At 61.1% G+C, this 27,165-nt stretch overlaps 1 protein-coding gene across 8 annotated transcripts in view; it reads left to right on the forward strand.

The window, feature by feature from the left end:
- PRKN (parkin RBR E3 ubiquitin protein ligase) overlaps positions 1 to 19,658 on the forward strand; it is a 638,297-nt gene extending 618,639 nt beyond the window's left edge. For 3 of the 8 annotated variants that reach the window (XM_080663608.1, XM_080663613.1, XM_080663611.1), the window contains 3 exons: positions 6,657 to 6,774; positions 15,436 to 15,599; positions 19,284 to 19,658. In XM_080663608.1, coding sequence (XP_080519734.1) covers positions 6,657 to 6,774; positions 15,436 to 15,575 — 258 coding nt within the window. In that variant the 3' untranslated portion in view covers positions 15,576 to 15,599; positions 19,284 to 19,658. Of the gene's footprint in view, positions 1 to 6,656; positions 6,775 to 7,241; positions 9,031 to 15,435; positions 15,600 to 19,283 lie in introns of those variants that run through there. The other 5 variants (XM_080663614.1, XM_080663612.1, XR_013960334.1 and 2 more) reach the window with 4 other exon arrangements.
- The last annotated feature ends 7,507 nt before the right edge of the window (positions 19,659 to 27,165 follow it).

Consider the following 27,165-nt stretch of genomic DNA (forward strand, 5'->3'; position numbering starts at 1 on the left):
GCAGGGCTGCAGAGTCCAGGGGAGCCACGACGCCTCAGCCTGAAGGGACAGGAGGAGGAAATGGCGTTACGTGGGAGCCAGCTGCCAGAGGGAGCCGGGAGACGTGGCCGCAGCCTGGAGGTGTGATCACGGACCCCCCAGCACTGCCAGGATGGGTCCACGCAGGGAGGCAGGGGGGCAGGGAGGACAGGCGCCTGGCTTCTCTCCCCTACCCCGTCTTGCTAACGTCTCCCCTGGGCCACACCCAACGGAACACCAGCCACAAGGGACCCCAGGGACACGGCCCTGGGACTCAGCCTTCAGGAGCCACAAGAGGAGGAAAGGGACACAGGACGTGCTCCGGGAGCTCATTCACAAGCCTCCACTGTCCTTACTTGAGCCACAGCGACCTCGGGCATGGGAAGGGTGGGCCGGACCAGCGCATCATCGACTGGAAGGCCCGGTTCCGCTGCTGTTCTAATCAGAGTCTGGTTTCCGTTCTCCACGCTCCCTCCGCCAGCAGCGACCCCAGCGGCTGCCCACGGTGGGTCCCCCAGCCTCAAGTCTTTGAGGGGTGCCCCTCGACACATGGAACAGTGGAAGCTGAAGGCTCGGGCAGCGTCGTATCTCATTCTGACAAACCCCCACCAGCCCTGGTCACGGTCCTTTCCACTCGCCTCTCGGTTTTCAGGTTGGATTCGGCCGCTGGCCCTCCCACTGCTCTCCCTGAGCCGAGCGGTCTCTGTCCTTGACCTACATCCTCCGGCCCGGGAGCCCAGGGCTCCTGTGCGATCAGGCATTTCCCATCAGTTAGACTCCTTGACCCTCACCTTAATGCACTGCTCTTGCTAATGCATTTTTTAAATCTAAGTTTATCGATTTCAGAGAGGAAGGGAGAGGGAGAGGGAGAGAGAGAGAGACATCAATGATGAGAGAGGATCATGGATCGGCTGCCTCCTGCACGCCCCGCACTGGAGATCTAGCCTGTAACCCGGGCCTGTGCCCTGACCGAGAACCAAACCGTGACCTCCTGGTTCATAGGTCCACGCTCAACCCCTGAGCCACACTGTCCGGACCTTGTGCGTTATTTTTTTAAAATACTAAAATGACTGGTTTAACATTGGTTTTAAAATGTTGAAAAGCTCTAAGCTGGGAGTTTGGGAAGTCAGCGACAGGCGGGCCCACGGCGGGAAAGGCTCCAGCCCCAGTTCATCTCAGCCGGGTCCTCCCTGAGGGACATGCTGCCAGGTGCCCTGTGCTCTCACCTCCTCCCTCCTCCCAGGCACCGTCCAGAGAGCCGTCCCCCCCCACCCCGGGCAGGCCCCCTGGACACAGGCTGCCCCACAGCGCTGGGTCAGAGCGGGCGAGGCCCCCGGCCAACTCGCTGGAAAAGCACTAAATGCCCATTCCTCACGTGGACGCGCAATCACGTCCCGTCTGAGACTCGGAAACACGCTGTTAGAGCAACTGGTGGCGTGGGGAGTATTTCACAGAAACCTGTTATCACCCCACACTCCCTACACCCCACACACACACTACACACACACCCCACAGCAGTACACACATACTACATACACCACATACACTCCACACACACACTCCACACACACCCCACAGCAGTACACACATACTATATACACCACATACATTCCACACACATACTACACACACTCCCCACAGCAATGCACACGTACTACATACACCACATACACTCCACACACACACTACACACACACCCCACAGCAATACACACATACTATATACACCACATACATTCCACACACATACTACACACACTCCCCACAGCAATGCACATATACTACATACACCACATACACTCCACACACACACTACACACACACCCCACAGCAATACACACATACTATATACACCACATACATTCCACACACATACTACACACACTCCCCACAGCAATGCACACGTACTACATACACCACATACACTCCACACACACACTACACACACACCCCACAGCAATACATACTATATACACCACATACATTCCACACACATACTACATACACCACATACACACACACCCCCACAGCAGTATACACATACTACATACACCACATACACTCCACACACATACTACACACCCACCACAAACCAATACACAAAACACACATACCACATACACCACATGCACACACTCACCACACACAGTTATCTCACTCACACACACACACTCACACACACACACTCACACACACTCACTCACACACACACACTCACACACACACACTCACACACACAGTTCTCACACACACACACACTCACACACACACTCTCACACACACACACACACTCACACACACACACTCACTCACACACACACACCACACACACACACTCACACACACACACACACACTCACACACACACACACACTCACACACACACACACACACACTCACACACACACACTCGCCCTGAGGCTGATCTGGCCCAGGGGGCCACCTGCCAGGTCTGGCATCTGCTCAGCGCAGGCGGGGAAGCGGCTGCTGGGCGCCTCTCGTCCACCAGGTGGCGCTGCCTCCCTGCGGGAAGTGGAATGTTTTGCAAGAAACAGGGGCCCAAAGCGCAATGACAGGCAAGGAGCGTCCGCCGTTTTCACAGGACAGCAGGGCTGTTTCCCCGCGAGCGTCTCTGGGCGCACTCGGCTGGGTCCCAGCTGCTGGGAACCCTCCAGCCCCTCCGTGATGGAAACTGGGGCGGCACATACATGTTGTCGTCCACAGGGGGCATGTAGACTCCGTGGGGCAATGGTTCCCACTCTGTCCAAGCACCCCTTTCCCACGAAGCATGGCGCTCACCCCGACCACGCTGACTCCCCGTGCCCGTCATGCCATCAGCGGACCGGCCGTGCGCCTCTCGTCCGCCCGCTGCGGCCTGACGAACCCGGGGCCAGGCACGTGCTTGGACGCCGGGCGGCGGAGAATGAGAACGAGCCGGGCCTGCCAGCTGGAGGCCCTTTCTGCGTGCACCTGGCGAGGCCGGGACTCCACCCGGAGAGGCCGTGGTCTCCACCTGGCGAGGCCGTGGTGTGCAGCTGTCGGCAAACACGGTCCAGGCGCTGCGGGAAGGGTGTGGAAGGTGTGGCCTGCAGTCGGGGGAACGGGGGGCTTTAAGTCCAGGGGGTTGCTCATGATGGGGGGCCCACCCGAGCAGGGGAAGGCCTGGAGAGCAAAGGCTGAGGGTCCGGGTAAGAAGGGGTTCCCCTCGAGGCTGTCACGGACACTCCCGCGCCCCGGCCTGCAGCCAGCCTTGCAGACACGGCCTCACCAGCTCCCACGGTCCCAGGAGCGGATCCCTCGGTACCAGTGAGCCCACGTGTCTTCTGGTCCCATGGCCACCCTGTCACTCGCCCTCCAGGGCACCTGACAGACATGCTGTGACCACCACTGAGCCAGGCTGCCTCGCCTGTGAGGGCGGCGGCGGAGGGGGTTGAAGAGGCGATGCCGGCGCCAGTCTCACTCGGGGCCGGGCGTTCACAGCGAGCTGAGCCAGGCGGCCGTCCTCACCCACCCGCGTCCCAGCACGCCCGCCCCACGCCCGCTCCACACCCACCCCACACCCACCCGCGTCCCAGCACACCCGCCCCACGCCCACCCAACACCCACCCCACACCCACCCCACGCCCGCCACACGCCCATCCCACGCCCATCCCACGCCCACCACACACCCACCACACGCCCGCCCCACGCCCACCCCATGCCCACCCCCGCCCACAGGGCGCCAGGCTGGAGCTCACGGCTGTGGAAGGCGCCCGCTCTCCTACCGGTGCCCACAGCAGGCCCCGCACGCAGGGCTTCTCGCAGGGTCCCCCACACACTAGCTGCACGCATGTCCCCGGGACATTCCAGGGCCCTGCCCGGCCCCACGGGGTGACCCTGGGGGGGGCTGCAGCTGTGCCGGGCCGGCCCTCAGGCGATGCCCCCGCCAGGTGGAGGACACGCCTGCGCCATGGCAGCACCGCGGCGCGGGCCTCGGTTGGCGTGTCTGTCACCGTTGTTTCCCTCGTGTCCCTCGTGGCCGCCGTGCGGGTGCCACCCGCTCCCAGCGCGGTGCTGGATGAATGGGCGCCTGGGCCGCTCTGGCAGACAAGGGCCTGCTCTGTCCCGGGAGCTCGCTCTGCACAGGATGAGCTGTGCCCCGCCCTGGCGCCCCCTTTCCCGCGGGGACGCCCCCTCAGGCCGAGCCCTGTCTGTGTGGGTCCGTTGGATGCAGGCATGGGGGGGGGGTCCGGGGCCCGAAGGTCTGAGACCCACGGTGGGTCTGGCTTCCCCCAGGGAAGGACTGAGATGCCAGCCCGCACGGAGCTGGAGGAGGAAGCGGGTTCTGAGGGAAGCGCGGGACGGCGTGGCTGCTCCACGGGGAGTAGAGAAGGGAGACCCCAACGTCTCCAGAAGGAGCTTGTCCATCGCTTGTAGCTGCTTGGGGGTTCCCGGATGGGGAACGGAGAGGGAAGGCGTTGGTCTGTTCCTCGCCTTGAGTTTCCCTTCCTGGTGCAGGTGAGCGCCAGGTGGGGGTGAGCGGCAGGTGGGGGTGAGCGCCAGGTGGGGGGTGGGGAGCTAGCCACCAGTCTCGGCAGGAATTTTCTTTGCCCGGAAGTTCCTTGCCTCTCTGACCAGCCGAGTTCCGCGTAGCAGGCCCCTGACTTAACTTGCTGACCTTAGTTAGGGGGTATGGTCCCGTGCCCCCCGCCCCCCCCCCCCCAATTAGGTAATTACCGACCCAGCTAGCCATGAGCTGGAGGTCTCCGCTGCCGGAGCACCAGGTCGCTCCCTTCTCCTCGCTTCCCTGCAGACACACATTTTACTGAAGGCAGCCTTGCCCTGTCCATCCATCTGTAACAATAGTTGAACACAAAGCATTTTAAATGTCCCAACAAATGATACATTAATAACCTTGTTTTTTTGTTTTTTTAATCCTCACCCAAGGATTTTGATATTTAAGAGAGAGGAAGGGGGAGGGAGAGAGAGGAACACCTATGTGAGGGAGAGACGTTGACCAGTTGCCTCCTGTGTGTGCCCTGAGCGGGGATCAAACCGGCAGCCTCGGTGTGTGCCCTGACGGGAACCGGCTGGGACGACGCTCCAGCCAGCCGAGCCTCCTGGCCAGGGCAGTAATCCTGCTGCTTAAGACATACGTGTGGCTCCATGTCGCCATCGACCTCTAAGTAGGCAAATGGACATCCCGTCCTCCCCTCGCCCCTCTGTGCAGACCGAGAAGCTCTAACCCCGCAGTGGTGTCGGCATGCTGCCCCCTGACAGAAATCCCCGCTGTGCTGTCGTCCTCAAAACTATTCTTCCAAACCCCCCACTCAACGCACGGCCCCGAGGGTCCCAACTTAGCAAGGCGCGCCGCCCGCCACCCGCTGCCCGCCTCCCGCCCGCCTCGCAGGTGCTCCTTCACTTCCCAGCCCTCCGATACTCCTTCTCTCTCCCAGATAGGGGTGTGTGTGTGTGTGTGTGTGTGTGTGTCCCCAAAAGGGACAGTAATCCTTTCAAGAATGTGAGCCTACTCGCCAGCAGGGGGCGGGCTGCTCTCAGGCAGTGAGTGACCTTGGACATGGCGGTGGCTGGGAAGTCGGGAGGCTGTTCCTCGGTGATTGGGGGCAAGTGAGTGCTGTCGGGGCTTTCGGCTTGAGTGGGCAGGCCCTCCCTCCTTCAGAGCGGGGACTCCCCGAAGCACTCACACTGAACGCAGCCTGCTGTGTGGGGAATGGCGATCTGGCCTTTTTGGAAAATGGATTTAAACTGACTCTTGGAATTGAGATACACTCGTCCGATTATCCAGGGGTCCTCAAACTACGGCCCGCGGGCCACAGGCAACCCGCCGAGGACATGGATCCGGCCCGCCGGGTGCCGCTGCCTGTCCTGCTTAGCAGCCGACGCGTCCCGGGCCCGCAGTGCGCATAGGAATTTGTTCATAGTTTTTTTTTTTAACTATAGTCCGGCCCTCCCACGGTCTGAGGGACAGGGAACTGGCCCCTGTTTAAAAAGTTTGAGGACCCCGCTGTCGCAGAGAAAAGAAAACGCGTGTGAAGTCTCTCCGGTCGTTCTAGCTCACGTGTATATTAGCAGCGTCTCCGTGGCACAGAGTCACACGAGACCCCCACCCCCAAGTCCTTGCCGCGTGGCGGGGTGACTGAGGCCGTGACAGACACCCAACTAAGCCTGTTCCTCCTCGGGCCCAAACGGGAGGGTCCCCCAGGCTCCCGGCACCGCGCAGCCCCCCGAGGCATGTTCCGGACTCACATTTCTGGGCCCCGCCCACCCCAACCACTGACTCCAAATGGCCGGTGTGAGCACAGACCCCGTTGGTTTCTGTCTGTTACGTCGCCAGGTGGTCCCGAGGCCACGGGCTCCCTCCCGTTACTTGCAATCACCCCGGAAAGGTTTTACATCCGTGTCGGGGACGCTCAAGAGGGATGCGGGCCACGGCCTCGGAGAGGGGCTCGACGCCGACGGAACCGCTCCTTGGCTGCAGCGCAGGCCACGTGCCCAGGGCCGCCTTCCGTGCCCAGCCCGCCCCGTCCCCGCTCGGAGCCTTTCCGTCGGGGCTTCTGGCCCCAGGGCGCCTCCGTCTCTGAGAAGCTCCATCCGGTGCTCCCGGCGGCCGCAGCGCCCTCACCCCGTCTCCTCTCGCAGGCCTACCGGGTGGACGCGCGGGCGGCCGAGCAGGCTCGCTGGGAGCAGTCCTCCCGGGAGACCATCCAGAAGACCACCAAGCCCTGCCCGCGCTGCCGCGTGCCCGTGGAGAAGAACGGTGAGTCTTGGGCACGCCTCTCGGGGGCGCCTGTGCGTGGTCGCGGCCGGGGCTCCGGGAGGCCTCATGGCCGGGCAGTTCGGCCCGGGACTTGGGAGCCCTCGCAGTGCCTCGGCTCCCTCACCCCCCCCCCCCCGCCCCCCGCCTGCTGAGCCGCGTCCTGGCGCCTAGCTGCCTTAAGGTCACCGGTCCCCGGCGCTAATCACGCCAGCCGCGAGGTGTCGGTGAGCAGGCCACTGCCCGGCCCAGACAGAGAAGATGCTGGGACACTCCCCAGCCTGGTACCCCCGACCCCCTCAGTGCTCCTGCGCCCGGGGTGCCGGGAGGGGGGGGTCCCCCGCCAAAGGGAGCCGGCCTTGGTGTCTCCTCCATCCCCCTCTTGGACGGATGCAGACACCCTGGGCTGTGGGGGCTGTGCCCTCAGACAGTGCCCCCTCGAGCAGCGTGCCCGTGTGCTTTGCCCGCAGGCGGATGCATGCACATGAAGTGCCCGCAGCCCCAGTGCCAGCTGGAATGGTGCTGGAACTGCAGCTGCGAGTGGAGCCGCGCCTGCATGGGCGCCCACTGGTTCGACGTGTAGCTGCCGCGGGCCCGCCGTCGGCTCCGGAGCTCCGTGTCCGGCGGCGTCTGCCACGCTCCCTTTCTCCCCGCACGCACACATGCATATTCGCACACTCACACACGTGCACACACATGCACACACATGCACACACAAACATAGGTGCACACACGTACACCGTTCTTTCCTAAATGACAGAATCAGGTGTGGGCAGCTCCTGGCCTCGCGCTGATTGTGCCGGGAGAACCAGCAGCGCCACCTGTGAGGCCACGAGAAGCCTCGGCCTCGGTCTCCGCCGCACGCACACGAGCACAGGCGGGAAGCCGCCTCCGGGGAGCTCGCGGCCGGCCGCTGGGTGAGGACAGAGACGCCTCGGCTTCAACCCCTCGCTCCCCCCCGGCCGGCGCCGGGAGAAGCGTTGATGGGAGGTTGGCGCGTCTGTCTCGGTTCTAGGCCGGCGGCCGTGGACTCTCAGGCCCAGACTCGCCGCTCCGCGCCAGGGTCCGTCTTGCGGGCTCGCCGAGCCTGGCTTCCCACGGGAGCGCCGCAGCAGCCACGCTGTCCCCCAAGAGGCCCCCCCGAGGGCCGCGTCTCGCGCTGCACCCGTCAGCGTGTGGCCCACTGCACTCGCAGGCCACTTCACGATGTGCCACTTTGGAAACTGGTTTTCTGAAAATGTCACCAAATCTATCATTCGATCGCAGACATTCGTGCGTGGCCAGGTGCCCCGGAGGGGGTGTGCCAGCAGTGGGGCCCGTGGTGCCAGGGCCCGGGCCATTGCAGACTCTCCAGGGCCGTGTCCGGGCCCAGCAAGTGAGCGGCACCTGCTGTCCGGTGTCCCACACCTCCTGCCGGCCGGCAGCCCCCCTGCTGGCACGGGCCGAATGGGGGCTGGTAACTGTCCCTCGTTGGTAACACATCAGCGAGACGTGCGCCCTGCCCTCGGCTCGTCTCCTCGGGCGATGGGGACGGCGGGCGGAACAGCCCCCTGCACGCGGGTCCCTTTTGCACGCGGGGCCCTGGAGGCTGCAAGAGCAGCAGCAGCAGGAGGATGCTCCTTTGCTGAGAGGGAAGGGGAGGGGCCTCGGAGAATGCCCCACGGCCACCTGCCCTCTTTCCCGAACCCCCACCCCGGGACAGTCCTTCCCGCTCCCTCCGTGGCCTCGCTCTGTCAGCGTGGCCCCAGGCCGCCAGCGCGGTGGGAAGCCCGCGGGCCGAGAGGGATAATGGGGCCCAGGTCTGGCGCGGGAGAGGAAGGTCCGAGGCTGAGCCACACGTGCCACGGCCGGCCGGCATCGCCGCTCCGTCTGAAACACTCAGGCCAGGCGTCCGCTCCCGACAATCCCAGCGAGCAGCAGCTGCCGGCACTGACCCCCCTCCCCCGACACATGGGGGACCCCTCGCCACGTGGGCACCACATCCCGCATCATCCGGGTCCGCGCTGTCCGGTGCGCGTGGCGGGGGGCTTGCTCCCGCGTCAGGCACAGGAGGCCCGTCCCCGCCCCTTCCCCGGTGGTCGGTGCTGTTTGCTTTTTCCAGAATAGAAGGCGGACCCTTACCGTGCGCTAGAGAAAGCCAGCCGCTGTCAACGGCCGTGAGCGGGGGCGCGGGAAGGAGCACGCAGACCCTGCGAGCGGCCTGTCCTCTGACCCAGCAGCGGCTTCCAATTGTCAATAAAAGCGCTGAGCCTTTGAGTCCGCCTGTGCAGATCTCTCTTCCACAAATGCTGGGATGCGGGAGGGGGGCCTCCCCGAGGCCTGAGGGTCTCTCTGAGGAGACGGCGGTTTTCATTGTTGACAGTATTACTGATGCCCCCCCAGTAGCCCCCTTCACTCGCTTCGAGCCCTCCCCCCGCCCGCCCCCCGCCCCCCACCAGGCCTCCACCACCCTACGGCTGCCTGTGGGTTATGGACACACACACGTTCTCCGGTTAATCTCCCCCCCACCCCCCCCACGCCACCTCCCCTCTGAGGCCGGTCAGTCGGAGGCAACAGGCGTTTTTATCTGGAGTCCAACCCGCGTGGGTTTCTTTTCCCAATAAGGTCCTTTCTCGCGGGCTCTCTGCTGGAACTGCACTGCCTCCTCCCAGGTGGCCCGGGGGGGGGGGGTCCCCAGAACACAGCCATAGGGGGTGCCTGCCCCACGGAGGGCGCTGCCTCCGCGCGTCTTGGGCTCGGTGCGAACTTCACGCTGAGCTTCCGCGGCGTGTCTGAGGGATGCGGTTTAGCATCAGATCGCCCCTCCCTGGTTTCCCTGTAGTTTCTCTCCTGTCTTTCCTTTTATTACAACATGATTATCCCCTCATTACACGCTCGTTACGGAGGGTGCCAACGGCAAAAGGAAAAACGAAGATCGCCACCTAGAAAGGGTTACGTTGCAACCTTCTTATTCCCGCTGAGAAACACGGCTGGGCCCCTTCCCTCAACGGCTTCCCAAGGGCGCTTTCCCGGGCGCCCTCCTGGCCCGCGCACGCCGGGCGAATACCCGTGTCCGCCGTTTCCAGCTCCAACCCCACGTCCTCCTCGGTCACTGCGCGGCCTGGCTCTGAGCTCCCGTGTGCAGCTGGACGGACTCCCAGTGGGCGGTAAGTGAGCAGGTGACGGGGACGGCGCTGCAGCCCAGCCCTTTTTAATCGGTTCCTGGAAGCGGTGAAGACCGCGCATGCCAGTGCCGTCTGCCATGGGGCCAGCACTGAGCGTGAGCACTGGCCTGCCTGCCTCCCGTGCTTTGGAGCGGGCGGAAAGTCAGTCTAGAACAGGGGTGGGCAAACTTTTTGACTCGAGGGCCACCATGGGTTCTTAAACTGGACAGGAGGGCCGGAACAAAAGCATGGATGGAGTGTTTGTGTGAACTAATATAAATTCAAAGTAAAGGAGCGGAGGGGAGAGCAAGAGAACCCTCCGCTCTTTCGGCTCTGCGGGCCTGATAGAACAGCCGAACGGGCCGGATCCGGCCCGCGGGCCGTAGTTTGCCCACGGCTGGTCTAGAATGAAAAGATCCTTCGTTCCCGTGACAGTTAAAGGTGCTCCTGTGGAACGCAGCCAAGGAATGAAGGCTTTCTAGTGGGTCATTCCGTTCTAATGACTGTCCTTCCGACCTTGACCTTTACGGAAACAACCATAGGAAAGACGCCCCATTGCTTCTTCCCCGGGGGAATGGGGGGCGCGGAGGGAGGGAAACGGGTGGGACCGGCTCTCTGGGGAGACGTTCCTGTGTCCACAGCGAGGAGGCGCCGGTTCCGAGCGGCCCGGAGCCCTGCCCAGCGGCGGTGGGGGACCGGCCTCCCGCCTGCCTGGGACCGAGCGGCCTCCTGGGCGTGGGAAGACGCCTGAGGAACCACATGGCCGTGTAAGTGGCCACTCTGTCTTATTACTAGGAACGCCAGAGTCTGTATGTTTCGGTTTCTCCCTCAAAAAGCATCTTCCCCAGGGAAACTCGATCCCCCAGGAAGCTGTCCTAACCAGCCCCAAGGCCAGGGCTGAGGAGGGGGGGGCGGAGGCCCCCGCCCCCGTGCAGAGCCCAGGTGATGACCTGCTCATAGGATGGGAAATGTGCTTTTGCCTTTTGAGAAGTCGAGTAAACTAGGTAAGGTCATTTTTTAAAATAGGTTTTTATTGATTTCAGAGCGGGAGGGAGAGGGCGAGAGAAACATCAATGATGACAGAGAATCCCTGATCGGCTGCCTCCAGCACGCCCCACACTGGGGATCAAGCCTGCAACCCGGGCCTGTGCCCGACTGGGAATCGTGACCTCCTGGTTCTTGTGGGCTCCCGGGCAGCGGACATTCCCCGTGTGGGCTCCCAGAGCGCGGGCACTCCCCGTGTGGGCTCCCGGACAGCGGGCACTCCCCGTGTGGGCTCCCGGACAGCGGACATTCCCGTGTGGGCTTCCGGACAGCGGGCACTCCCCGTGCGGGCTCCCGGACAGCGGGCACTCCCCGTGCGGGCTCCCGGACAGCGGGCACTCCCCGTGCGGGCTCCCGGACAGCGGGCACTCCCCGTGCGGGCTCCCGGACAGCGGGCACTCCCCGTGCGGGCTCCCGGACAGCGGGCACTCCCCGTGCGGGCTCCCGGACAGCGGGCACTCCCCGTGCGGGCTCCTGGACAGCGGGCACTCCCCGTGTGGGCTCCCGGGCAGCGGGCACTCCCCGTGTGGGCTCCCGGACAGCGGGCACTCCCCGTGTGGGCTCCCGGACAGCAGACATTCCCGTGTGGGCTCCCGGACAGCGAGCACTCCCCGTGTGGGCTCCCGGACAGCGAACATTCCCCGTGTGGGCTCCCAGAGCGCGGGCACTCCCCGTGTGGGCTCCCGGGCAGCGGGCACTCCCCGTGCGGGCTCCCGGGCAGCGGGCACTCCCCGTGTGGGCTCCCGGACAGCGGGCACTCCCCGTGTGGGCTCCCGGACAGCGGGCACTCCCCGTGTGGGCTCCCGGACAGCGGACATTCCCGTGTGGGCTCCCGGACAGCGGGCACTCCCCGTGTGGGCTCCCGGACAGCGGGCACTCCCCGTGTGGGCTCCCAGAGAGCGGGCACTCCCCGTGTGGGCTCCCGGACAGCGGGCACTCCCCGTGTGGGCTCCCGGACAGCGGGCACTCCCCGTGTGGGCTCCCGGACAGCGGGCACTCCCCGTGTGGGCTCCCGGACAGCGGGCATTCCCGTGTGGGCTCCCGGACAGCGGGCACTCCCCGTGTGGGCTTGACATGGGACCAGTGTGACCATGTGGAGCTGGCTCTCAGCGCGGGGCAGCTGGCCCAGCCGGGAGGCGGTGGGGATTGACAGGACCCCAGGCCCCCGGGAAGCCCCGGGTGAGAAGCAGGAAGCCCCTTCTGAGGGCCGGTGTCGCCGGGCAGAGTGGGTGCGTGGGAACGAGCCCCCTTCCCGACAGGAAGGCCGTGGCTGCGGCTCAGCTTGTCCACCGCTGGGCCCTCCTCCCCGAGGCCGGTCAGGGGTGCCACGCTGGGCCGAGAGTTGCAGGCCTCGCACGGCCGACGCAGGCCAGGACAGTGTCTGCTGCGCCTCGAGGGCCGCGGAGACCTCCCTGCGTCTCCAGGGTCGAACAGGCGTGTGGTTTTTCATGGAAAGATCTAGACATGCCTTTGGGGGAGCATCTCTTGTGGAGGAACAGCGGCAGCGCCTGGTTAGCGGCGGCAACACTGAGCGTGTCCATCGCGTCCATCGCGTCCGTCACCCGCGGCCGGGCAGGCGCCGGGCTGGCCCGTCTGCCTCGTCTCGCTCTCCTGGAGCCTCGGCCCCAGGCAGGACCCGCGGAGACGGACGTGCTGGCGGTCGCCCGCAGGCAGAGGCTCACTGTGGCCTCGGGGGCCGAGCTCTGGGCTGCGACCCGGTGACTGCAGGGCACCCGGCGCCGGGACAGGGGTCGTCCACGCGGGATCCCGCTCACCTGCACAGGCCGCCTCGGCGCACACGTGCCACGTGGGGAGCAGCTCGTGCTGCAGGGGTATCTGTGCACCCCACTCACCAAGGCCAGCAACCGCCTTCAATTCTGACTTAAAAACACACCGACTCGAACGCTCTGACTTCCCACGGGTACCTGAAGCACACGCGGGGTGACCTATGGCACACGCAGGGTGACCTGACGCACACGAGGTGACCTACAGCACACGCGGGGTGACCTGAAGCACACGCGGGGTGACCTGAAGCACATGCGGGGTGACCTGAAGCACATGGGGTGACCTACAGCACACGCGGGGTGACCTGAAGCACAGGCGGGGTGACCTACAGCACACCCGGGGTGACCTACAGCACACGCGGGGTGACCTACAGCACAGGCGGGGTGACCTACAGCACACCCGGGGTGACCTACAGCACACGCGGGGTGACTGAAGCACACGGTGACCTAGGAGGCCTGGGGCGGAGGGAGCTGTGGCTGCCCTAGTCAGTCCCCCCGCCCCCCACCCCCACCCCGAGCTCAGCAGCGTCCGCTCGCAGCGGGCGGCACAAAGCGCCTTTCATCCTCGTTGGCAGCCTCTCGGGTGCCACTTTGTCTATCAAACGCTGTGATTGTTGTAACCGACGTGCTTGCCCCGTCTTAGGAAAGCTATGGTTGGCTTTTAAAGCAAAAGGAGAGGCTGACGCGGTTTGTGGAGAGCCAGAGCGTGGCCCCAGCTTCACTCCTTTACGGGCCTGTACTCGCAGTCGTGGTGGCTGTCCTGCCCCGTCCCCGTCCGGCACGACATCACGCCCCCGCGTCGCGGATGGAGCCACGTGGCTTTTCGCGCCTCTGCTCTTCGGGGTGCGATCTGCTCCTCGTGCAGGAAGCGGTGTGAATCTAGACGAGGGGTTTGGGAGCCTGGGGTCCATGACGTCTGGTTAACAGGAAACCCCCACACAGAACCACTACGTTTGCAGAACACAGTCTGGGCCCGCCCGCCCGGGGTCCGATCCCAGCCGTGCACACACGGGTTGGGAGAGCAGGAGGCCAACATGAGACCTTGTGTTTCCAAGAGCAGCGTTCCGTGGGACACGTGAGGGTGACACGTGATGCGCCCTTAGCGCTTCCTGACAGTAACCCCGCTGAGGTGCTCAAGCCAGGACTCGGGACGCACAGTCTGGAAGGAAGCGGAGGCAATGTTGGACAAAAAAAGGAAAATAAACAGTCGGATGCAGAACGAGACTGACATTCAGCTTTTTCATTTTTTGTGGGTGTTTTTTTTTTTATTCTCGTCAGAGAATATCTTGTCCATTGACTTTTAGAGATAGTAGGAGGGAGGGAGGGGGAGAGAGAGAAAAATATCGATGTGAGAGAGACACATCGGTTAGTTGCCTCCCATACACTCCTGGACCCTGCAGTCGAGGTACATGCTCTTGACTGGGAATCAAACCCGTGACCCCTCCATCCCTGGGCCGACGCTATAGTCCAGGAGTCCTCAAACTTTTTAAACAGGGGCCAGTTCACTGTCCCTCAGACCGTTGGAGGGCCGGACTATAGTTTTTAAAAAAAACTATGAACCAATTCCTATGTGCACTGCGGGCCCGGGATGAGTCGACTGCTAAGCAGGACAGGCAGCGGCACCTGGCGGGCCGGATACATGTCCTCGGCGGGCCGCATGTGGCCCGCGGGCCGTAGTTTGAGGACGCCTGCTCTGGTCAAACCGGCTGAGTCAAACCGGCGGGGGCAAAGCTGCTCTCTTTCCCATAAAAGGCAGTCATGATTATGAAATACACTAGAGGCCCAGTGCATGAAATTCGTGCATGGGGGGGAGGGGTCCCCTCATCCCAGCCTGCACCCTCTCCAATCTGGGACCCCTCAGGGATGTCCAACTGCCAATTAACCTTCACACCCTCACAAGCAACGGACATCCCTCTCACAATCCTGGACCGCTGGCTCCTAATCACTCACCTGCTTGCCTGCCTGGTCACTCCTAACTGCCCCCTCCCTGCTGGCCTGGTCACCCCCAACTGCCCCCCTGCTGGCCTGGTCACCCCCAACTGCCTCCCCTGCTGGCCTGGTCACCCCTCACGGCCCTCCCGCTGGCCTCGTCGCCCCATGCAGCCTGCTGTTCAGTCATTTGGTCGTCCCTCACTAACCCCCTGCCAGCCTGGTCGTAAGCAGCCATCTTGTGAGGGCGTGAAGGTTAATTTGCATATTACCTCTTTATTATATAGGATTTCTTCAAGGGCTTAACGCTGAAGATGCCCTGCTACCTGCTACCATGGTGAGGATGCCACAGCTGTGGGTGCCAGGACTGGGGGCCACAGCTGTGGGCACCCCTGTGTGTGCAGCCCGCGCCTGACTCTCCCCCATAAAGGCGGTTCCCTAAGCAGGATCTTCCGCTGGGCTGTGCACAGAGGAGAGCAAACTTTCCTCTCCTCCGAGGCTCACTGCCTGGTGTGCCCCTGGGCGATGAGCGAGCTGTCAGTTCCACAAAAGCCTCTTTGTGAGGGGCGCCCCTTGGCACAATGGACAATCACAGCCGAAGCTGTGGCTTTGTTGGTGCAAGTGAAATCCGACATGGGGAGCCGCCTTCCTGCCCTTCCCTGGCGATAAACCGGTTCGCTTCTCGAAGCTCCAAGTGGTTTTGTAGCCTGGGAGGTGAAGGAAGACTGATTAACAGCAATTCTCATATATTTCGCTTTGAACAGGGTTTGCCAAGTTCCTGACGGTTCCCCCGGCCACTAGTGACTTCAATACCACCCATCTAAGCACCAAACAAAGCCACCATCGCAGAATACAGATCCGGCCGGGGGTGAGGTGGCTGCCAAGATCAATGAGAAGCGTCTGAAGGCCGTTTGGTTCCCGCGGGGAGGTGAGGAACCGTGCGGGTCACCCGCCTTTTCAAGTCCGAAGAGGCAGCAAAGAGGGCTTTCAGTCACTCACCTCTCCCTGCATTCACTCAGCTGACGCTCGCTTAGGGACTTTTTCTGTCCCTGTCACCTGGTGTGGGATCCTGAGCTGAACTGGCCAAGCAGGGAGGGTGCAAGACTGGGTTCAAGGTTGAAATTAGATCATCTCTGAAAACAGCCAGAGCAACATTGTAGCCAATCACAGAACCGGAGCAACACTGAGTTACATTGTCACTGTGCAGGAGAATGCCATGTTCTGAAGAGATTTATATACTAGTATACACAGGGGTAAAGTGTCGTGGCATATGCAGCTATCAAATAGTTTGGCAAAGGTGTATGTGTCGCATATGTATATATAGATACACATATATAATGTATATATTATGTATAAATATACTATGTGTGTATATGTATCTAAAGAGAGAGCAAACATTGCAAATTAGTAACAATTGGTTAGCCTAGGTCAGTGGTCGGCAAACTCATTAGTCCACAGCCAAATATCAACAGGACAACGATTGAAATTTCTTTTGAGAGCCACATTTTTTAAACTTAAACTTCTTCTAACGCCACTTCTTCAAAATAGACTCGCCCAGGCCGTGGTATTTTGTGGCAGAGCCACACTCAAGGGGCCAAAGAGCCGCATGTGGCTCGCGAGCCACAGTTTGCCGACCACGGGTCTAGGTGAAGAATACAAGGGTGTCCATTGTATTTATGTTTTACCTTTTCTATAGTTTTACATTTTTTCACAGTGCAAACGTTAGAGGAAAAGTTATCTCTGACCTCAAGGAATTTACTATGTAGAGATCAAATCTTTTTTTCTAGTGTAAAGGAAGAGGGAGGACTGAAAACACGGGGTCAGAAGTCACTCATAGAATGTGGACACTGTTAAACCAGGTCTGGGCGCCTTTGATGAGGTCCGGGCAGCCGGTTGGCCACACCCACACCCACAGATCCCCATAGGGAGGGAGCCTCGCAGCAGGCGTGTTGGGTGGAGCTGAACCCCAGCCCTGTCCAGGGGTTCCAGATAGTCCCCTGAGATCTCAGAGTGGATGCCCTCACACTGCGGGGTGCCACGAAGACCCCAGCCCTCACACTGCGGGGTGCCCCGGAGACCCCAGCCCTCACACTGCAGGGTGTCACAGGGACCCCAGCCCGCACACTGCGGGGTGCCCCGGAGACCCCAGCCCGCACACTGCGGGGTGCCCTGGAGATCCCAGCCCTCACACTGCGGGGTGCCACGGAGACCCCAGCCCGCACACTGCGGGGTGCCCTGGAGATCCCAGCCCTCACACTGCGGGGTGCCCCGGAAACCCCAGCCCGCACACTGCGGGGTGCCCTGGAGATCCCAGCCCTCACACTGCGGGGTGCCCCGGAGACCCCAGCCCTCACACTGCAGGGTGCCCTGGAGACCCCAGCCCTCACACTGCGGGGTGCCACGGAGACCCCAGCCCGCACACTGCGGGGTGCCCTGGAGACCCCAGCCCGCACACTGCGGGGTGCCCCGGAGACCCCAGCCCGCACACTGCGGGGTGCCCTGGAGATCCCAGAGACCCCAGCCCGCACACTGCGGGGTGCCCCGGAGACCCCAGCCTAGCACCGAGAGGGGCCCTGGTGTAGGCTCGGCTCCTCCGAGGGCCTGAGGACCATCTGCGTGGCTGGGACCTCTTGCGGACCCCTGCCCCCTGAGTAAGCCAGTCCACCGATGTCCTTACTCCCATCTGTGCCTGTGTCCCGGGAGGAGTCATGTGCTTGTGTCTGACATGACTCACCCGCCCCCATCCATGCTTCCAATCCTCCCAGCATCCCTGCGGCCTCATTCTCTTCCTTCCCCTTTTCTTCTGGTCTCTCTCTCTCTCTCCCTCTCTCTCCAGCTCTATATCTCTATCTCTCTAACTCTCTGGGCTCCCTGTGTCTCTCCAACATATCCAGTCTCTCTCCCACACTCTCCTCACAGACCGACCCCCCCCCCACACACATACACACACACAGGGAACGTGGCCCTGGGCCGTTGGGGGATGAAGATTCCCGGGCTTGTATCACGGGACACCAGCCTGCACCCCGGATCTGACTGGCTGGACGAGGCGTTGGTGTCCAAGCCAAAGGCAAATTCCCGTGCAGGGGCCTGGACCCCCTGGGATCAGTCTCCCCACCAGGCCCAGATCCGCAAGGTCGGCTCTGGAGCTCAGATGGGGGAGCCGGACACTGAGCTGTGGACTCCAGAACTGGGTGGATCCGTTTCCATTCTTCACCTGCACAGTGTCTGCCCCGTATGGAAGGTTCTGGATGCAGATGGATTCCTGTGCTTCTAGGCCCCCGAGCAACTCGCACTAACCCACTGTTTGAGGTCACCTCAGCTGTGTTCTCGGCACCCGGGACTGTGAGAGCCCCACTTCCTCCAGGTGCAGGGAGCAGACCCCTCCCTTCCAGCTCCTGCTTCCTGCATCCCTGCCCCCCCCATGCCCCCGCATACAGCCCTGCTCAGGCCCCCCTCCCGCCTCCCGGGGCCGTCCTGGTGCTGGGGCGGGGCTCCACGCCAGGCTCACTCCGCTCTACACAGTCGGCGCTCAGCTCACGTGGACCCACGAAGTGGCCTCTCATCTCTGAACTCCTTTTCAGGTGCCGTCGGTGAATGCCCCTTGATCCCTCTTTCTCTCCGGTGGGGGGTTGATGCTCCCATCTCAGCTTCCGCGGCGTCCTCGAATTCGTCGCCACCTCCCGTTCTCGTGTCATTGTCCTTCGGCTTCTCACTGGACTTACTGACCTCACCCCCCCGCCCCCCATCCCGTACAGCTCGTCAGAGGCGGTGCTGCCTGGAGCTCTCGGTGGGCACTCTTGCTCACGGAGAACTGTTCTGTGGTTTTAACACTTGGAGGATGTTCGGTTTAGGTCTCTGTTCACAGGTTCGGGACCAGGGTCCGCGCGGGTGAGGCCTGCCCTCCTGCCCCCACCAGCTTCCTACAGAGCCCGCCCCTCCCGGTTCTAGGAAGCTGCTCGCCCCGCCCCGGGCAGCCGGCGGGCACGTGGCCGCTCTCAGCCAGCGCAGCTCAGGCTCCTGTAAGGGAGATGGGCCACATGCCCCTGGTGTCCAAGCAGGGTCTGGGGTTCAAAGAGAACGAATGAATGAGAGGTGCATCCGAGATCAGGACCCGAGAGCCTGCCCAGACCACGTTCTGATCAGTAGGAGCTCAGTCCCTGCTTGTATGTCCCCCTCCTGACCTTGGATTGATTGATTGATTGATTGATTGATTGATTGATTGATTGATTTTTTTTATTGATTTCAGAGAGGAAGGGAGAGGGAGAGGGAGATAGGAACATCAATGATGAGAGAGAACCATTGACCGGCTGCCTCCTGCACACCCCACACTGGGGATGGAGCCCGCAACCCGGGCCTGTGCCCTCGACCTGGAACCAAACTGTGACCTCTGGGTTCATAGGTTGACGCTCAACCACTGAGCCGCACCGGCCAGACTGTCCCTTGCCTTGATTTGATGTTGGCTCTTGGCTATTCCTGCCTTCAGATGGCCGCCCGCCCGCACACCAGGACGAAAGCCCGGCTGATGAGTTGGAACAGGATTCTGAGGCATCTGTAATCATGTAAAATGAGGAAAAGAATCAATTTTTCTTTTCTCTCTCTTTTTCATACAAAGGCGCCGGCTGTCTCAGGGCCAACAGATGCCTCTGGAGATTTTCAACGTTGAACAGCAGCAGTGGTTTCCCCAAATGACAAGCCCAGAGCCCTCAGCTTATTTCAAACGGATTGTAAAAGGAGAAGGCATTCAGAAAAGAACACACACAAAACCTCACAGACAGACAGAGACAACAGGCCGGTGAGCAGCAGAAGGAAAGGGGTAATTGTGGGCCAGGCCGGTGAGCAGCAGAAGGAAAGGGGTAAGTGGGGCGTGTACATTGCTCCCTTTCGCTGCCCCCTCCCCGGTCACACTGGCTGGGAGCTGATGTGGCGGAAACAAACACAGGGAATGAGCTGTGAGCACCCTCCCGCCCTCCTCCGCTGAGCAGCACTGGGGCTGGGGTGGCTGTAGTTGGTTGAAGCGATAAGGTACAAGCGTTGAGGACAGATTAAAAGATGGCAAAATGGCCCCGGCCAGTGTGGCTCGGTGGGTAGAGCGTCGGCCTGTGGACTGAAGGGTCCTGGGTTTGATTCTGGCCAAGGGCACAGGCCCGGGTTGCGGGCTCCATCCCCAGTGGGGGGCGTGCAGGAAGCAGCCGGTCCATGATCCTCTCTCATCATTGATGTTTCTATCTCTCCCTCTCCCTTCCTCTCTGAAGTCAATAAAAATGTATTTCAAAAAATAAAATAATTAAAAAATAAAAGATGGCAAAATTGGAAAGGCAAACGGAACCGGCTGGACTTAAGGGAGAGCACCTTCTCACGGGAGAAGAAGACAGATCTAGAAAGTAAGAAGGGAGGATGCGGGGGTGGGAGGTGAGGGGTGGGGGGCGGCAAGCGCCCCTCAGGTTGAGGTCTGAGCCTTCGGGGCTGGGAGGAGGAGGGCGTGGGAAGCAATGCCCTGTGAGCTGTGAAATTGAGAGAGTGAGGCGGATGGAGAGCGAGGATTTTAAGAAAATTGTGTGTGTTATGGATGTGCCCTGTAAAGAGATGACAGCAAAGGCTTAGGTTACTTTCTGTGTTTTTTCTGAATGGGATTCTGGCCAGAGACAGACCTCGAGATGGACAAGAACTGACGGCTTTATGCAGATTAAATTTACAAGATAAGATTAATGCAGGGAAACCGGGGGAGGCCTTCTTATTACCCCAAGAACTTTCAATGTCTGACCCCCAGGGGGAACTCCATTTTGGGGTGTGGAGAAAAAGAGCCCATTTACCAGAAAGTGAACAGTGTGAAAACCCACATTCACGGATCCTCGTAAAAGGCTCTCAGGTGGACTAACATCTTCCGGGCATGGCAAAGCCTTCTGCCCATTCATGGCCAGGGCCTGGCTCTAGAGGTCATTGGGGTTTCTTTCTTTTTTTTTTTTTTTTTAACATATTTTATTGATATTTTACAGAGAGGAAGGGAGAGGGATAGAGAGCTAGAAACATCAATGAGAGAGAAACATCGATCAGCTGCCTCTTGCACACCTCCCACTGGGGATGTGCCCGCAACCAAGGTACATGCCCTTGACCGGAATCGAACCCAGGACCCTCCAGTCCACAGGCCGACGCTCTATCCACTGAGCCAAACCGGTTTTGGCTGGGGTTTCTTAATTCATGCATTCCTTGGCATCTCTTCCCAGTGTGATTTCTAAGGAGGTGTTAATGGAATCTCCACACCACCGCCACCCGGCTTTTTTTATTTTTAAGTAACATCTTTCTTAAGCAAAAACACTTCACCTCTATAAGACCCAAGACAGAAGTCAGACATGGAAAAGCCATTACAGGTTTCCGATTCCTTCTCTGAAACGCAGGCAGGTTCGTTACACTGAATTAGTGATTACTTTTCAGACTTCCATTTCCTCTGACAGGCTTGGTCCTCGGCCTTTTAGGGAATTCATCTTCAGAAAATAAAAGGTCTTTAAAGGAATGAGAGTATTGGGTGCCTTGCTTGTGTTCAGTGTTAAAAGGTATAGATGGGTGTTGGATGGAGGAGTGGATGGGTGTTGGGTGGAGGAGTGGATGGGTGTTGTGTGGAGGAGTGGATGGGTGTTGGGTGGAGGAGTGGAAGGGTGTTGGGTGAAGGAGTGGATGGGTGTTGGGTGGAAGAGTGAGTGGATGTTGGATGAAGGAATGGATGGGTGTTGGGTGGAGGAGTGGATGGGTGTTGGGTGGAGGAGTGGATGGGTGTTGGGTGGAGAAGTGGGTGGGTGTTGGGTGGAGGAGTGGGTGGGTGTTGGGTGGAGGAGTGGATGGGTGTTGGGTAGAGGAGTGGATGGGTGTTGGGTGGAAGAGTGAGTGGATGTTGGATGAAGGAATGGATGGGTGTTGGGTGGAGGAGTGGATGGGTGTTGGGTGGAGGAGTGGATGGGTGTTGGTGGAGAAGTGGGTGGGTGTTGGGTGGAGGAGTGGGTGGGTGTTGGGTGGAGGAGTGGATGGGTGTTGGGTGGAGGAGTGGGTGGGTGTTGGATGGAGAAGTGGAAGGGTGTTGGGTGGAGGAGTGGATGGTGTTGGATGGAGAAGTGGATGGAGTTGGGTGGAGGAGTGGATGGGTGTTGGATGGAGAAGTGGAAGGGTGTTGGGTGGAGAGTGGATGGGTGTTGGGTGGAGGAGTGGATGGGTGTTGGGTAGAGGGAGTGGGTGGGTGTTGGATGGAGAAGTGGAAGGGTGTTGGGTGGAGGAGTGGGTGGGTGTTGGGTGGAGGAGTGGATGGGTGTTGGATGGAGAAGTGGATGGATGTTGGGTGGAGGAGTGGAAGGGTGTTGGGTGAAGGAGTGGATGGTGTTGGGTGGAAGAGTGAGTGGATGTTGGATGAAGGAATGGATGGGTTGTTGGGTGGAGGAGTGGATGGGTGTTGGGTGGAGGAGTGGATGGGTGTTGGGTGAAGGAGTGGATGGGTGTTGGGTGGAAGAGTGAGTGGATGTTGGATGAAGGAATGGATGGGTGTTGGGTGGAGGAGTGGATGGGTGTTGGGTGGAGGAGTGGATGGGTGTTGGGTGGAGAAGTGGTGGGTGTTGGGTGGAGGAGTGGGTGGGTGTTGGGTGGAGGAGTGGATGGGTGTTGGGTAGAGGAGTGGATGGGTGTTGGGTGGAAGAGTGAGTGGATGTTGGATGAAGGAATGGATGGGTGTTGGGTGGAGGAGTGGATGGGTGTTGGGTGGAGGAGTGGGTGGGTGTTGGGTGGAGGAGTGGATGGGTGTTGGGTGGAGGAGTGGGTGGGTGTTGGATGGAGGAGTGGAAGGGTGTTGGGTGGAGGAGTGGGTGGGTGTTGGGTGGAGGAGTGGATGGGTGTTGGGTGGAGGAGGGGATGGGCGTTGGGTGGAGGAGTGGATGGGTGTTGGGTGGAGGAGAGGATGGGTGTTGGGTGGAGGAGTGGATGGGCGTTGGGTGGAGGAGTGGGTGGGTGTTGGGTGGAAGAGTGGGTGGGTGTTGGGTGGAGGAGTGGATGGGTGTTGGGTGGAGGAGGGGATGGGTGTTGGGTGGAGGAGAGGATGGGTGTTGGGTGGAGGAGTGGATGGGCGTTGGGTGGAGGAGTGGGTGGGTGTTGGGTGGAAGAGTGGGTGGGTGTTGGGTGGAGTAGTGGGTGGGTGTTGGGTGGAGGAGTGGGTGGGTGTTGGGTGGAGGAGAGGATGGGGGTTGGGTGGAGGAGTGGGATGGGTGTTGGGTGGAAGAGAGGATGGGTGTTGGGTGGAGGAGTGAGTGGGTGTTGGGTGGAGGAGGGGATGGGTGTTGGGTGGAGGAGTGGGTGGGTGTTGGGTGGAGGAGTGGATGGGTGTTGGGTGGAAGAGAGGATGGGTGTTGGGTGGAGGAGTGAGTGGGTGTTGGGTGGAGGAGGGGATGGGTGTTGGGTGGAGGAGTGGGTGGGGGTTGGGTGGAGGAGTGGATGGGTGTTGGGTGGAAGAGAGGATGGGTGTTGGGTGGAGGAGTGAGTGGGTGTTGGGTGGAGGAGGGGATGGGTGTTGGGTGGAGGAGTGGGTGGGTGTTGGGTGGAGGAGTGGATGGGTGTTGGGTGGAAGAGAGGATGGGTGTTGGGTGGAGGAGTGAGTGGGTGTTGGGTGGAGGAGGGGATGGGTGTTGGGTGGAGGAGTGGGTGGGGGTTGGGTGGAGGAGTGGATGGGTGTTGGGTGGAAGAGAGGATGGGTGTTGGGTGGAGGAGTGAGTGGGTGTTGGGTGGAGGAGGGGATGGGTGTTGGGTGGAGGAGTGGGTGGGTGTTGGGTGGAGGAGGGGATGGGTGTTGGGTGGAGGAGTGGGTGGGGGTTGGGTGGAGGAGTGGGTGGGTGTTGGGTGGAGGAGGGGATGGGTGTTGGGTGGAGGAGGGGATGGGTGTTGGGTGGAGGAGTGGGTGGGTGTTGGGTGGAGGAGTGGGTGGGTGTTGGATGAAGGAGTGGGTGGGTGTTGGGTTGAGGAGTGGGTGGGTGTTGGGTGGAGGAGGGGATGGGTGTTGGGTGGAGGAGGGGATGGGTGTTGGGTGGAGGAGAGGATGGGTGTTGGGTGGAGGAGTGGATGGGTGTTGGGTGGAGGAGGGGATGGGTGTTGGGTGGAGGAGGGGATGGGTGTTGGGTGGAGGAGTGGGTGGGTGTTAGTTGGAGGAGTGGGTGGTTGTTGGGTGGAGGAGTGGATGGGTGTTGGGTGGAGGAGGGGATGGGTGTTGGGTGGAGGAGAGGATGGGTGTTGGGTGGAGGAGTGGATGGGTGTTGGGTGGAGGAGAGGATGGGTGTTGGGTGGAGGAGTGGATGGGTGTTGGGTGGAGGAGTGGATGGGTGTTGGGTGGAGGAGAGGATGGGTGTTGGGTGGAGGAGAGGATGGGTGTTGGGTGGAGGAGTGGATGGGTGTTGGGTGGAGGAGAGGATGGGTGTTGGGTGGAGGAGTGGATGGGTGTTGGGTGGAGGAGTGGATGGGTGTTGGGTGGAGGAGGGGATGGGTGTTGGGTGGAAGAGTGGGTGGGTGTTGGGTGGAGGAGTGAGTGGGTGTTGGGTGGAGGAGGGGATGGGTGTTGGGTGGAGGAGTGGGTGGGTGTTAGTTGGAGGAGTGGGTGGGTGTTGGGTGGAGGAGTGGATGGGTGTTGGGTGGAGGAGTGAATGGGTGTTGGGTGGAGGAGGGGATGGGTGTTGGGTGGAGGAGAGGATGGGTGTTGGGTGGAGGAGTGAGTGGGTGTTGGGTGGAGGAGTGGATGGGTGTTGGGTGGAGGAGTGGATGGGTGTTGGGTTGAGGAGTGGATGGGTGTTGGGTGGAGGAGGGGATGGGTGTTGGGTGGAAGAGTGGGTGGGTGTTGGGTGGAGGAGTGAGTGGGTGTTGGGTGGAGGAGGGGATGGGTGTTGGGTGGAGGAGGGGATGGGTGTTGGGTGGAGGAGTGGGTGGGTGTTGGGTTGAGGAGTGGGTGGGTGTTGGGTTGAGGAGTGGGTGGGTGTTGGGTTGAGGAGTGGATGGGTGTTGGGTGGAGGAGTGGGTGGGTGTTGGGTGGAGGAGAGGATGGATGTTGGGTGGAGGAGTGGGTGGGTGTTGGGTGGAGGAGAGGATGGGTGTTGGGTGGAGGAGTGGATGAGTGTTGGGTTGAGGAGGGGATGGATGTTGGGTGGAGGAGTGGGTGGGTGTTGGGTGGAGGAGAGGATGGGTGTTGGGTGGAGGAGGGGAAGGGTGTTGGGTGGAGGAGTGGATGGGTGTTGGGTGGAGGAGTGGGTGGGTGTTGGGTGGAGGAGGGGATGGGTGTTGGGTGGAGGAGAGGATGGGGGTTGGGTGGAGGAGAGGATGGGTGTTGGGTGGAGGAGTGGAAGGGTGTTGGGTGGAGGAGAGGATGGGTGTTGGGTGGAGGAGTGGATGAGTGTTGGGTTGAGGAGGGGATGGATGTTGGGTGGAGGAGTGGGTGGGTGTTGGGTGGAGGAGAGGATTGGTGTTGGGTGGAGGAGGGGAAGGGTGTTGGGTGGAGGAGTGGATGGGTGTTGGGTGGAGGAGTGGGTGGGTGTTGGGTGGAGGAGGGGATGGGTGTTGGGTGGAGGAGAGGATGGGGGTTGGGTGGAGGAGGGGATGGGTGTTGGGTGGAGGAGGGGATGGGTGTTGGGTGGAGGAGGGGATGGGTGTTGGGTGGAAGAGTGGGTGGGTGTTGGGTGGAGGAGTGAGTGGGTGTTGGGTGGAGGAGGGGATGGGTGTTGGGTGGAGGAGGGGATGGGTGTTGGGTGGAGGAGTGGGTGGGTGTTGGGTTGAGGAGTGGGTGGGTGTTGGGTTGAGGAGTGGGTGGGTGTTGGGTTGAGGAGTGGACGGAGGAGAGGATGGATGTTGGCCTCTGGACGGGAGGAAATACTCTCTGCTGTGTAAGCCCCAGGGTGTTTTTGCATCTTAAAGCAGAATCTGAGCATTAAGAATCTGAGCCTATTTTGCAAAGAAGAAACTGGTCTTTGTGGGATTCTCGGAGTCCTAAGAGCGCTACCCACTCAGCAGTGTGGCAGGAGGCCGGAGGCCCAGGGCGTGGTGGTCACAGCCTTGGACCTGGAATTGGGGCCGTGGCGTCCAGACCGGCTCCCTCCAGGGAGCAGCCTGTCTCCCGCTTTGCACCTACCTCCCGCCACGCCTCCATCTGCGCGTCCGGAACATGAAGGCATGGGCTTCTCTGAGGCCCCTTTTTGTACTGAAAGTCTCCGGTTTTGATTCGTAATGATGACTCATCGTGACTCAGCAAGAGAAAGTGAAATCGTGTTCTGAATATTCTGGGCAAGAGAGCAGGCGAGGCTGTGCTCTGAGGCATGTTCCCATCACAGTTATTTGAACGGGGAAGCCATTCTGTCAGTTAAAGGTGTGAGGCCCGGTCCGGGCAGGAGTGTCTGCCAGCCTCTCAGCCGCGGGAGGCTGCAGGGGACCAGCCTGTCTACAGCGTTCCTTCCTCAGAGGGCCGCCATTGCCAAGGTCAGAGAGCCTGCGTGGGAAATAGCAGGGTTATTAGTGTGGATCTCGGCCCTTCCCGCTGATTGCCACGTCGCATTCAGTTGAGTTTCAGAAGTAGGGTCGGCCACGCCAGCAAAAACCGGTGTTTATAACGCATTGCTCCGTCCTTCCTCGGAAGCCAGCGGCCCTCGAGTCCCAGAATCTGCGGGCAGTTTCACACGTCCACCTTCAGATGACCCGCCAACTGGAATCATTTCAGAATTCACACAAAGGGCTGTGGAGATTGCCTCGCTGTCCCTGCCCTCCTGGCTACACAGGTGCTTCCTCCTGGCTCATCGCTTACCTGCGGACTGGGTCACGCCAGGGCGGGCCGGAGGCGCCCGGGGGAGTGCGAGGGTGTCCGGGCGAGGAGATGCCCTCTGCTCGCTCCCTCTGCTCACGCCTCCCTGCACGTCTCTGTCCTCCGTCTGTTGTGCTGGCTCCTGTTCTTCCCGGGGGACACCCTCCCGAGGGAGAGAGGCTCGCCGGCATGACTGGTTGGGAACACTGTTCCTGCAGGCGGGGACCCTCCCAGGCACCCCGCTGACAGAGGAGTCAGTGCTGGGAGCTGCCCGGGCCCCCGACACCCTGAAGAGCAACCACTGACCCCCCCACCCCGTTTTCTCCCAAGAGAACAGGTGCTCACGTTTCCATGTCCTCCTTCCACCAGCGTCTGTGGGAGGATGTGGGGGTCCCAGGGAGTCTACCAGATGACCTGAACCAATGCCTTCCTTTCGCAGTGAAGCCACAGCGCCGGCGAGGGCTCGGGGAGCGCCAGTGCCTTCCTGGGTGACGGTGACGCGGTGAGTCCCTCGCTCTGGTTGGAGGGGGTGCGTCATGGGGCCGGACCAGGGGCAGCTGTGTGTGACCTTGTCAGGGCCTGTGTGACCTTGTCAGGGCCTGTTTGTGACCTTGTCAGAGCGTGTGTGACCTTGTCAGGGCCTGTTTGTGACCTTGTCAGGCGTGGGTGACCTTGTCAGGGCATAGGTGACCTTGTCAGAGCA

The sequence above is a fragment of the Plecotus auritus genome, assembly GCF_963455305.1.
Source record: "Plecotus auritus genome assembly, chromosome: 4".
Taxonomy (NCBI): Eukaryota; Metazoa; Chordata; class Mammalia; order Chiroptera; family Vespertilionidae; genus Plecotus; species Plecotus auritus.